This window comes from Penicillium arizonense (genome assembly GCF_001773325.1).
Source record: "Penicillium arizonense strain CBS 141311 chromosome Unknown PENARI_contig004, whole genome shotgun sequence".
NCBI classification, from domain to species: domain Eukaryota; kingdom Fungi; phylum Ascomycota; class Eurotiomycetes; order Eurotiales; family Aspergillaceae; genus Penicillium; species Penicillium arizonense.
In genome coordinates this window covers 784,163-796,565 of record NW_019173281.1, presented here as the reverse complement: position 1 = coordinate 796,565, position 12,403 = coordinate 784,163, and the positions used below count along the sequence as shown (strand labels likewise).

The 12,403-nt window shown below is 48.2% G+C and overlaps 4 protein-coding genes across 4 annotated transcripts; 2 read left to right on the top strand and 2 right to left on the bottom strand.

Moving 5' to 3' along the window:
* Positions 1–1,130: 1,130 nt before the first annotated feature.
* On the top strand, positions 1,131–6,847 carry PENARI_c004G03206 (uncharacterized protein; the record flags this gene model as incomplete). Its single annotated transcript, XM_022629023.1, has 5 exons — positions 1,131–1,616; positions 1,676–3,607; positions 3,661–5,606; positions 6,401–6,500; positions 6,527–6,847. 5 exons carry the CDS (start codon positions 1,131–1,133, stop codon positions 6,845–6,847), a joined length of 4,785 nt encoding a protein of 1,594 aa, XP_022491166.1.
* Positions 6,848–7,915: 1,068 nt separating this feature from the next.
* On the bottom strand, positions 7,916–9,313 carry PENARI_c004G06913 (uncharacterized protein; the record flags this gene model as incomplete). Its single annotated transcript, XM_022629214.1, has 2 exons — positions 7,916–9,219; positions 9,277–9,313. 2 exons carry the CDS (start codon positions 9,311–9,313, stop codon positions 7,916–7,918), a joined length of 1,341 nt encoding a protein of 446 aa, XP_022490962.1.
* Positions 9,314–9,765: 452 nt separating this feature from the next.
* Positions 9,766–10,707, top strand: PENARI_c004G00203 (thioesterase family protein; the record flags this gene model as incomplete). Its single annotated transcript, XM_022628872.1, has 2 exons — positions 9,766–9,879; positions 9,943–10,707. The coding sequence occupies 2 exons, from the start codon at positions 9,766–9,768 to the stop codon at positions 10,705–10,707; spliced, it is 879 nt and encodes a 292-aa protein (XP_022491223.1).
* Positions 10,708–11,002: 295 nt separating this feature from the next.
* Positions 11,003–12,208, bottom strand: PENARI_c004G01389 (RTA1 domain-containing protein; the record flags this gene model as incomplete). Its single annotated transcript, XM_022628937.1, has 1 exon — positions 11,003–12,208. One exon carries the CDS (start codon positions 12,206–12,208, stop codon positions 11,003–11,005), a length of 1,206 nt encoding a protein of 401 aa, XP_022491083.1.
* Between the last annotated feature and the right edge of the window lie 195 nt (positions 12,209–12,403).

Here is a 12,403-nt window from a genome sequence, read left to right as displayed (position 1 = left end):
AATGCGTGAGCTGTGAGCTCACGCCTCTCGCCCTGGGGGCCGGGGAGTGGATATATAAATCTCGTCAGCAGGATTGAATTTGGAGGAAGAATAGGGCTCTTGACTCTTACAGTGATATTCGAAATCAGTTTTACCTCCAATCTCTCTCTCTCTATTTCCCGAGGCCCCACGTTAAGCGCACTAGTCCATATTAGGATATCTTTCCGCGGCGTTCATTTGTACCTAGGTAGGTGTGTAACTGTCTTCGATGAGTCAGCACAATGACAGTGATCACGTGTTTACGTGTAGTTCCGGAACTTGGTCTCACCTCCTGCACTTTTTCATTATTTCTTGAACCCTAACAGTAAGGCCCAAGAAACACTAATCTACTTTTGAGCTTTCTACAGTACCCTGTTTTTTAAATGGTTTTTTACACCTACGTTTCACTATTTTAGTAATCCCTATAGTAATTATAAAAGGGGCTCATATCACTACCAATTTTCCATTAAAAATAGAGGTCTGGTAAAGCTGTAAATTTAGCATGTTATATTTAACTATAAGACCAACGGTCTATATGAATTTGCGGATTCCTAGACGACTTTTAGATAGTAAAGTGAAGGTTCAAAAACTGCCTCTTTTTTTTTGATAGGGTATCCTTTCTCTCTTCTTTAACCACGCGATGTCTACAATTTTAAAACCACGCTCATTTAGCTCATTTTCTTCGATGATTTTCTCGATCGCCTCTGCTTTGTTCCCTTCCCTTAAATGTCGAATCCCTGTATGGGGGTCCGATGTACGACGATTCCAAACCTCGGTTTGACCAGTTTCGTGTCGTTTCCCAATCTAGTTAACCACTCGGTGTTGTTGCGGGCCATCTCGGCCGACTCTGGCTCTTTAAAGCGGATGATATATCCGGTCTTCGTGGTACAGTAGTTCCGGAAATCGGTGTCACCACCTACACTCTTTCATTATTTCTCGAACCCTGATGCCAAGAAGAACTAAACTATTTCCGCGTAGTCTCAAAATACCCGTGACTTGTGGGAATGGTGGAAGACATCTGCCCCTCCCCAGCCTGATTTACTCAGAATAGCATCATTTCTTCCAACCAAACACCGAGAGTCAGCTACCGGAAATTTTTCTTTTTACGAAATATGCCCAAACGTCTGAAAAAGTTATTTCCTTCATTTCACAAGCACAAGGATATTGAGAAAGTGGAAGCCCAGATCAATCAAGCAGAAGACCAAAAAGACAGCACGAATATCGCTAGACCGCCGACTTCCAGCCAGCCAGCAATCCAACTACTTCAGTCAATCGAAACCTTCCAGCCAAAAGACCTGTGGCAAGCTGCGTATGACCAGCTCGATGAGAAGCAGCAGCAGATTTTGTTACGCACACAAAGCTCTCCCGAATCAGAGGAAAAGAAAGCTGGCTCGAGAGAGCTGATCGACGAGATCATCCACGTGACAAAACTGCAATACGAGGCATATCAGCAGAAGTCAGATAATACACTCCGGAAAACTTCGCGGAAGATCATCGATGCGTTACTTTCCTATAAGGACATCATTAGTACGGTTGCTGGACTTGACCCCACACAACATGTAGCCAGTGCTTGGGCTGTCGTGTCGCTTGGTTTGAAAGTATGTATTGCTAGAAATTTAAGACAAGCCAGTTGCTTACTGTCTGACTGGTATCGTAGATTACCCAAAACCACCATGATGCACGAAATGCATTGTTTGAATCATCGGAGTACCTGGCCGACGTTATTACACAATGCGCCTTCATCGAACAGAGATTCAATCTTGACGGCTATTCAGATATTCGAGGCCATGTGGAAACCGCAATAATCAAACTCTATATGGCCATTCTGCGCTATTCAGGACAGATTCGGAATTCCCAAGAGCATGGCGTCGGAAGAAACCTCTCGGACTGTTTCACTGCCATTACTGGGCACCCACTTACGGAGCTCAAGAGCTCAGTCGAAAAAGAAAGAGACAATTTGCGCCGGTGGACCGAGCTTGGTGGATACTTGCACCATGCAAAGGAGGCAGAAAATATTCTTCTCAAAATCGATGAGCTTAGCGAATCCCTGAAGCTTCTTTTGGAACAGTCTAGCCTTATGCATCTACATGTTGTGGAGGGAGCATTATATGACTCTCATGTTCATGAACATGAGGATTTTTGCCTTCCAGGGACCAGAACCGAGCTTCTTTCCCGTATTACGGATTGGGCGAACTCCGATGATAAATTCGTCTTTTGGTTGAATGGGATGGCGGGAACGGGGAAGTCTACCATTGCACGCACAGTTGCACAAGGGTTCAAAGAACGAGGACTGCTTGGTGCCAGCTTTTTTTTCAAGCGGGGCGAAGCCGACCGTGGTACTGCATCATACTTGATAACCAGTATCGTGGGACAGCTGGTAACTAGACACAGGCAACTGGTGCCTGAGGTCTTGAGTGCCATCAAGACTGATCCGCGGATTACATCGAAGTTTCTGAGAGATCAATTTCACCAGCTTCTCTATCAGCCTCTTCTAAAGCTGCAACCGGACCAATCCACCACGATTGTGATCGTTATTGACGCCTTGGATGAATGTGATGGGGATGATGATATAAAACTCATACTTCATCTCTTGTTCAGATTACAAGAAATTCAGTCTGTGCGCTTGCGTGTAGTCTTGACAAGCAGACCTGAACTTCCGATCCGTCTCGGTTTCATGAAGGAAGACAAGTATCAGGACCTAGTTCTCCATGAACTTCCTGCTCCAGTAATCGAACACGATATTCGCGTGTTCCTAGAATACAAGCTTTCAGCAATACAACGCGAACACTCACTTCCCTCTGACTGGCCTGGGAATAAAAGACTTGAGCAACTGGTGCAGATGGCTCTACCTTTGTTCATCTTTGCGGCCACTCTTTGCCGCTTTGTTGGGGATGAAGACTGGTTCCCGGAAGAGCGTCTTACAGCCGTTCTTCAAGATGAAGCAACAACATCGACATCAGATATGGATCGGACATATCTACCAGTACTACGCCAACTCCTTACCGCGAAAAATAAGAAGGATTTTGAGCGACTCTTACAAGAGTTTCAGGATATTATCGGCGTGATTGTTCTTTTGGCCGTCCCTCTCTCAGTTGTCACTCTTGCGCAATTCACTGGGATACCCGAGAATAAAATTGTTAATCGATTAAAGAGATTTCACTCTGTTCTGAGTGTCCCAGCGGATCTCGAAGCACCGGTTCGCATTCTGCATCTTTCATTTCGAGACTTCTTAATCCATACAGAAGGTGACTTTCGTATCAATGAAAAGAATACACATCGACAAATAGCATTACACTGTCTACGCGTCATGGACACTCGGCTCAGGCACAATATCTGTGACCTAGCAAGTTACGGAATACAGTGCCAGGATATCGACCCTCAGGTCATCCAGCAGCGCCTCCCTGCTGATTTGCAATACTCCTGCTGTTATTGGGTACATCATCTGAAGCAGAGCCAGGGTGGTATCCCTGAATCTGAAATCCTCTCTTTTCTTCAAAAGCGGTTCCTTCACTGGTTGGAGGTACTAGCTTTAATAGGGAAAATATCCGAGGCGGCAGGAATGATAAAGATATTAGAGTCAAGCATATGGGTAAGTATCGAAAATTTACGGTTGGATAACATAACAGCTGATAGATATCACAGAAGAAATACGATCCTGCTCTTTCAGGGTTTTTATATGATGCAAGAAGATTTACTCTTCAAAATCTTTATATAGCTGACATTGCTCCACTGCAACTCTACTGTTCCGGGCTAGCATTTGCACCAGCACAAAGTGTCATCAAGGGGACATTTCTTAGCGAATTATCAAAACAAATACAGCTGCTACCAACGGTAATGGATTCCTGGAGCACACCTCTACAGACGCTAGAGGGCCATTCAGATTTCGTTAGATCAGTGGCCTTCTCTCCTGATGGACTCACCCTAGCATCGGGCTCAGACGACCACACCATCAAGCTCTGGGATACGGCGACCGGCACGCAGCGGCAGACGCTAGAGGGCCATTCAAAATGGGTTAAATCAGTGGCCTTCTCTCCTGATGGACTCATCCTGGCATCGGGCTCGGCCGATCACACCATTAAGCTCTGGGATACGGCGACCGGCACGCAGCGGCAGACGCTAGAGGGCCATTCACATATAGTTAATTCGGTGGCCTTCTCTCCCGATGGACTTACCCTGGCATCGGGCTCGGAAGATAACACTATTAAGCTCTGGGATACGGCGACCGGCACGCAGCGGCAGACGCTAGAGGGCCATTCACATATAGTTAATTCGGTGGCCTTCTCTCCCGATGGACTCATCCTAGCATCAGGCTCGAGTGATAGCACCATTAAGCTCTGGGATACGGCGACCGGCACGCAGCGGCAGACGTTAGAGGGCCATGAAAATTGGGTTAATTATGTGACCTTCTCTTCCGATGGACTCATCCTGGCATCGGCCTCAGGCGACCACACCATCAAGCTCTGGGATCCGGCGACCGGCACGCAGCGGCAGACGCTAGAGGGCCATTCAAGTTGGGTTTGTTCGGTGGCCTTCTCTCCCGATGGACTCACCCTAGCATCGGGCTCGGACGACCGCACCATCAAGCTCTGGGATCCGGCGACTGGCACGCAGCGACAGACGCTAGAGGGCCATTTAAATTGGGTTAGTTCAGTGGCCTTCTCTCCCGAGGGACTCACAATAGCATCGGGCTCGAACGATCACACCATCAAGCTCTGGGATCCGGCGACCGGCACGGATCCAGCGACTGGCACGCAGCGGCAGACGTTAGAGGGCCATTCAACTTGGGTTAATTCGGTGGCCTTCTCTCCCGATGGACTCATCCTAGCATCAGGCTCGAGTGATAACACTATCAAGCTCTGGGATCCGGCGACCGGAACGCAGCGGCAGACGTTAGAGGGCCATTCAAGGTGGGTTAGTTGGGTGGCCTTCTCTCCCGATGGGCTTACCCTAGCATCGGGTTCGGGCGACCACACTATCAAGCTCTGGGATATGGCGACCGGCACGCAGCGGCAGACGCTGGAGGGCCATTCGCATGTGGTTAATTCAGTGGCCTTCTCTCCCGATGGACTCATCCTAGCATCAGGCTCGAATGATAACACTATCAAGCTCTGGGATCCGGCGACCGGAACGCAGCGGCAGACGTTAGAGGGCCATTCAAGTTGGGTTTGTTCGGTGGCCTTCTCTCCCGATGGACTCACCCTAGCATCGGGCTCGGACGACCGCACCATTAAGCTCTGGGATACGGCGACCGGCACGCAGCGGCGGACGTTAGAGGGCCATGAAAATTGGGCTAGTTCAATTGCCTTCTCTCCCGATGGACTCACCCTGTCATCCGGCCCGGAAGAAAACACCATCAAGCTCTGGGATACGGCGACCGGCACGCAGCTAGAGGGCCATTCACATCTGGTTAATTCGGGGGCCTTTTCTCCCGATGGACTCACGCCAGCTCTCGAAAAAGGTCTTGACGATTGCCAGATATCATTATCGAATAACTGGGTTAGTTTGGGAGGTGAGAATGTACTATGGCTCCCGGCTGAGTATCGTTCCATTGAGTGCCAGGCTGTCAACGGTGCCACACTTGCCCTCGGGTATGCGGATGGGCGGGTCTTGGTTACAGAATTCCTTAAGCATATAATATAAACTACGTTTTTCATGTTTTCCACTCAAATCTTTTGTTTTCTAATCTCTGTACAGAAGGAGCGCTTGGGACAGCTGCGGTTTATATACGGCCTTTTCTGTCAATGAAAGGTTTTCAGTGATTTCTATGATTCATATTCCCTGCCCAGATATTCCTATGCTAAGGGACAAACGCCTGGAGTTGTGAATACGTCACGTTATCGTGGGGTTACTACTTGTCTTCATACTAAAAACTCGTCTCGGGAATTATATTGCGAGAAGTAGGCGGTATTTAGGTAGGTCATTAGTTCGGCGTGAGAGTTGCAGGGGGAAAGAGCATACTGCCAGATCTTCCAGACACGCTCCAGCTCTAAGTGTTTGATCTAATTGCACTTCAACGGATAATTCCAGCTACAATACCCATACAGATCAAGACATAATATCATCGCCTTTGCGGAGTAAAATACTATATAGAGAATAATACATGACTATCTATTTTCCGCTCCTGTTCTTGATCGAGATTAGTTGATCTTGGCATTAGGTTCAAGGAAAGTATGAAAGAGTATAGGTGGTGACACCCATTTCCGGAAATACTGTAGCGATTCCCGCAACCTCCGTGTTTTGGTTGGACGGTGCGTTCACTAGTGCGTTTCTGATGTGGGTGTTGGCCTCGAGGATGGGGAGGTATTGGCCAAAGGTGTTGCTGTCGCTGTCTGCGTTGTCTCGAGGGTCAACAAAGATGCTTTCGGTGCTGATTCTGACGCAGTTTCTTTCTTTGTCGGTTCGCTCCGGATTCACTCGAGTGTTGCGTTGTCGGCGCTCGCCGCTACCGCAGCCCAGGACAGGAAGGCGTTGGGAGTGACCCGGTAAAAGATTCGACTTTTGCCCGCAGAGCGCGCACTTGTTCTCGCAACTTATCGTTGATGGGTTTGAGCTCGTGCTGGTCGCATTTGATTTCCACCAGGTCCGCTTTGGTCGATTCAATAAGCGCAGTTTGGTGGGTGATCGTTTCTGTCAGGCTGTCGACCAGCCGCCAGATTTCCCGGGTCGTGACGCGTCCATTGTTGTCTCCAGTGGTCGTGGTCTCGACGCTCGGGAGAGCTGGGATAGCGTGGCCATCGCTGAGGCAGCCTGTCTTTTTGTTCGAGGTGCGGTCGTTGATTCAAGGTTTTCTGACACATGGGCCGTTGCCGTTCCTTGCGATTTTGTGTGAGGGAGCTCGGGGGCGCCCGCGTGTGGGTCCGCCATCGGTCCGACCCTCGCTCGGCACACAATCACAGCTAAGCCCTCCGATGATACATTTGACTGATGAAGACGCTTGTTAGAGGATGGCCTAGCCTTGTAGGACTATCGGGAAGATTTACTATATTCTTCCTACACAGTTCCGGAACCACACGTAAACACGTGATCGCTGTCATTGTGCTGACTCATCGAAGACAGTTACACACCTAGGTACCTAGGTACAAATGAACGCCGCGGAAAGATATCCTAATATGGACTAGTGCGCTTAAGGTGGGGCCTCGGGAAATAAAGAGAGAGAGATTGGAGGTAAAACTGATTTCGAATATCACTGTACATATCTCTCTCTATCTCGTGTGTCTATCTCTAGAATCATTACTGCAGCAAGGACAGACTTTATCTAGAGTAGTTGTTTGAGGATATATTACATTGAAACGCCCGGTTGCTTCACTAGGCGCGGAGGGCGATACGTGAGGCTTGCTCTGAAAGCCCCGACACAGGCAAAGCAAGCAGGTTCACTCCTTTCTTCGACCCTCTTCCGCCTGTTACAACGCTAATGGCCGAGACTAGGAACCTAAGGACAAAAGGCAAAAGGAAATGGCTAGTGATGTGGAAAAGGTATCCATGATTCAGTGGATACTAGCCTCGGTTTCTTAATTTAGCAGGAACTATCCTAACTACTGAATACGGCAGGCACGACTCTCATTGCTGCCTCGGGCCGTTCTCACTCTAGCACATTCGAGTATATTAAAATGATCATTCGTGTTGTCAATTCCAGGTCTAGGGCAGTGACTGAGGCTAAACCAACACGCGCTCGTATAAGTATCAACTCATATACGTAGCTGTCAACCAACTCCAAATCATTAATTGAGACCGGTCATGCTCCCCAACTAAATGGGGATTGTTCGGAGTTATGAGAAAGCAGCTGGAAGAAGTGACCAACATCTGCCAACAGGGTGTTCCTCTTGCCAATGATCGACGTTGTTCTCCTTTTCTAGAAGAGGCTATCGAAGGAAGTAAGATCCCTCTATTTCGAGCAAATTTACTCCAACATGAGGTCTCTCACCAGATAGACAAGCCGTGACATTGAGCCCCCCCAAGGAAGTGCGTCTGAGATTAGTGGCCCTTTCGTTGTACCACTAGTGTACAGGATTTCCTCGATTGCCTTTCTCAAGGTTAAGATGACCTGGTCAAGCCAAACCTCCTCGATAATGCTATCTGACCAAGAAAAACCAATCGTCAAACATTCGTCTTCTCCGACAACCAGGGTTATGGACAGAGTAGCACCAAGTTCAGTGCCACCGTTTCCACATATAATAGTCCCCGCTTGCCAGCTTTGCTGCTGTTGGGAGTCGGGTTGCTTGTGATACCGAAAAGTTCCCATGTTCGACACTATTACGTTGACTCCCATAGTCACTTCCATTGTATCTCTTGTATCAACCTCCTTGGTCCTTTTTCTGTCCTGGGAAGAATCAATCTGGGCTTTTTCTTTCTTTCGAGCCAGCTGCGCCTTGGTGGCTGAGTGTATACGTCGAGCCTCGTTCCAGACGGAAGCCGTCGTCAACTCCTGTCTTTTGTGTGTTTCAATATATGAAAAACATGGCGAAGTGTTGGTGTTTGCCATATTCCCACCAAGGGAGTGGAATTCTCCATGTGACATGCGGCCCTCAGCATAGAGGGTGGTAATTTCCGAAGGCAAGTTGGCAAACAATGATGCCACGAGAGCAGCTTGGATGACGCCAGTAAGATTTGTCTTACTGGAGGAAGAAATGTCTAGAAGACGGGTGGTTTCTCTAGTTCCAAGTGTTATTGTTCTGAACCGAGATTGGCCTGTTAGGGCTCTGCTGCGTGACCTAGACATCTTAGACAAAGATCGTATTGAAGTGAAGTGACTGTGCTCTTTTGTCTGTTGGCTTGATGGGTTTACCTCACTGGCAAACAACAATGCAGCCAAGAACGATCGATGGAAAGCCAACCCTCCACAGAACCGATCTTTTAAAGGCTCATGCACCACGAAGCAAACAATCAGGTCAGACACAGTGCTTTGCTTATATGTGTATGCAATCAGCAGCCGCCAACCTTGCTCATAGGTCTGCTGAAACCCCATGTTCTGTTGTTCCTCTACCAGGGCGTCCACCTCTTCATCCCGGCCATCCTGCAGCTGAACAAAATGTACCATGCTTTTCACGATGGGCCCCAGCGGTGGATGTTGCAGTGCCACTTGCTTTAGAGCGTCATAGATCAATGGCTCTATCCCTTCGAGTGATAACGCCGCAGAATGGCGATAGTAAGCGGCGGTGACGACATTGCCAGAGCGGTCGAGGGGATCGGAGGCTGTGCCTTCAGCTGAGCTCAATGTGTTAGATTACTGATGATGAGATCAGACACAGTCAGACTACTGACCACGTCCGCGCTTTTCATTGCATGGATTCCAAAGCATGATGGTCACCAGATGCAACCTTGGCAGCAAGCCAAAGTCGTTAAGAGTATCCTAGACGGTACTTTATGGAACTTCATCAGATTTCGGCGCCTTGGCTCCCTTTCCTCTCTGCACGAGGGGCTATGTCGAACGATAAAAATCTAGACGTCGTTTGGACGAGTCCATACGTTTGATACGAACACTACATACTAGTGTTTAAAATACTATACGGTGTGGTATGTAACATGTAATAATGTAACATACAACATTGGAAACACCGAAACAATACTAGTTGTATCGAGCTCAAAAAATCAGAAATTCACTTCAAATTACCAGTTCTCTTACAGTACTGCAACCGGAGGTTGGCCGGTTTAATAAGCCAGGCGCCTACCTAACCCAATCCCCTCCAAGTGTTGGTTAGTTGTTTGTGATCTAGAAATTTTCCCAATTTTTCCTGCGTGAGTGAAATCTCAATGACCGTCTTAAGCACACTTTGGGTGGACGATGGGTACATGCAATATGCCCTCCTCCTTGCTATTGCAGGCGTAGTGTTCATAAATTTGAAATCATTACCTTTTGTTTGGCACGTAAGTAGAAAATCCTCTCTGCTCCGTTGTTATTGGCTAACAGGTACCTTTTCGTGCCTCTAGTTGCGAGTGATCAAAGGTCTCTTTACCCAATTCCTCGGAGCTCGACTATCTCCCCGTCAAATCAATAGAAATGGATTACTTGTCGACGATCGATCCGGCGGAATACCTCTCATCTTCTCGTACATGGTGTCCTCGCACCAGAACGCTCTCATGGAATGCGATTACAACATGCACAAGTCGAATAGTACTTTCTTCTCCGACATGGACATCAACCGCGCTCAACTGCTCTTGAACCTGTTCCCTCGTCTGCCACGCTGGGCACCTGAGATCGGGACGGATACACCGAAATCGAAGAAGGCCGAAAGAATCGTTAGCGTTGCACTCGGTGGAACATCTTGTGTCTTCAAACGCGAGATCAAGCCACTGCAGCGGTACGAGGTCTGGTCGCGAGTGCTGACCTGGGACGCGAAATGGCTGGTTCTGGTGACCTATTTTGTCAAGGCTGGAACCCATAAAAATGTGATGCGGAGCTTGCAAAAGGGAGAGGAGAACAAGGACGGATCGGAAGCTCAGAAGGCAATACTTGCTGTCGGTGTAAGTCGATATGTGTTCAAGGATGGACGGCGGACGGCGCCGCCGGAGGAGGTTCTCCAGCACATGGGTCTGTATCCTTCCAGCTTTACGGGGAAAGACAACCATGATATCTACGCCAGCTTAAGACAGCCGGGGTCAGATGTGGTTGGTTTCTTTGGTTCATTGGACTCGCTGCCCTCGCACTTTGGCAATACAACTTCTTCGATCCTTGGACACTACAGTGACTTATAGGAGGTGTAATTAAAGTTATAGATAGACATGTCTTGGCCCCATGGAGCTTGGTAAAACTTTGAATTGGATGCGATTGAATGATCCCCCAGGTTAATACAGTAAATCCAGGACTTAAACACATGGAAATCCATTTACCCCAACACCTCTGCTCCGTGTTTATCCCCCAAAAAGGCGCATATGCTCAAAAAGAAAAAAAAAAAAAAACAAAGCGAAGTAGGAGAAAGAAGTATATATAAACATAGAAAGGGAATCATGGAAAAAGCAAAACTCATAAAAAAAACGGAAAGAAAATATTTCAGCGAACGGAAGAATATCTCGTGTCCCTGAAAGGTGACGCGTCACGGTGGTGGAGTGGTACATCATCTCCATAGAAATCGTTGTCGGGTAGTCTCTGCATATCTTTCTTTCCCTTGCTTCGCTTCCGGCAGGTTCGACAGCAACAACCTCCACAGCAGCCACAACCGTTACAACAGAGAAGCTTGCCGATGCCGCTGGACGGCATCTTCGCGTCTGGGCCCTGTAGCACAGCGCCGGGTGGCGCAAAGTTCCAGACAAGAACGGCAAAAGCCATCGGAATGCCATCAAACACATACATATACCATTCATGGTATGGGATGGGGTTGTTATCCCCGTAGCCTGATGAAAACTCCACCAAGCGGTAGAAGATACGCACAGTGATGAAAAGCAGACTGGCATATAGAACGTAAAGTAGTTTACGCCAGTTCTGCTTTTCGCCAAATAACCGACCGGTCCGATCTAGCTTCAGCATTAACCGATGGAACTGGAAAGCTAGGACCAAAAAGCAGACGATGAAAAATTGTTGGATGCCGATGCCGGCCATGTAGACGTGGATGCCGTTCATTTGCTGTTCTGAGGTACCAGTGGCCATGAAACCTCCAATCATTTGGATAATGAAGGAGCCAAAGTCGAGAAAAACGAAGATCTTGGCCAGCAAGGAAGGTTTGAATATGCCGATGCGACGCTCCGGGACAAAGAAGTTGATCATCCGAGCCAAAACAATATAGTCAAATGCATTGACCCATAATGGGGCCAAAAGAATGAACATCTGGGTGACGGTCGCGACAGTGTTGTCTTGTTGCTTGCGAGTGCTTAAGGCGCGCGTCCCATAGCCTACAGTCTCCCACGCGGTTCCCATAAGTATTACCCAGACAAAGCCCGCTTTGTACATGGTCGCTTGCACAAAATGGGCTACTAGGATGAGCCCGAAAATCACGGTGGCAGCAATGGCAGCTTTGAAAGACGGGTAATAAAGGTATAAGGCGTTGCACTCCCCTGGCGGCACATAGCCATTCTTGTCGGGCGCTATGGTCGGCGTACATGTGTCGGATGGTAGATCCAGACTCAAAGTTAATTCAAACTCCGTTGCTGTCGTGGTTGCCGCCATGGTGGCCTCCGCGTTCGTCGCGGACGTCGTCGTGGCTTCTCGCCGGACTACTCCAGCCTGAGGAACAGCCGTTTGGACTGGAGTTGCCCGAGCCATCATGGCCGACACCAGTACCAAAAAGAACAATAAAAGTCTCATTGTCGCGAAGGTGGCGCAATCTGAATAGAAAAGAATGTATAAGGATGTAACGAGATAGACAGTTTACTAAAAAGGAAGGATAAGCACAAAATACCGGCGATCAAGTTACTTTAAATCAAAGTCTGGCGCCTAAACAACATCCCTGCTATTGTG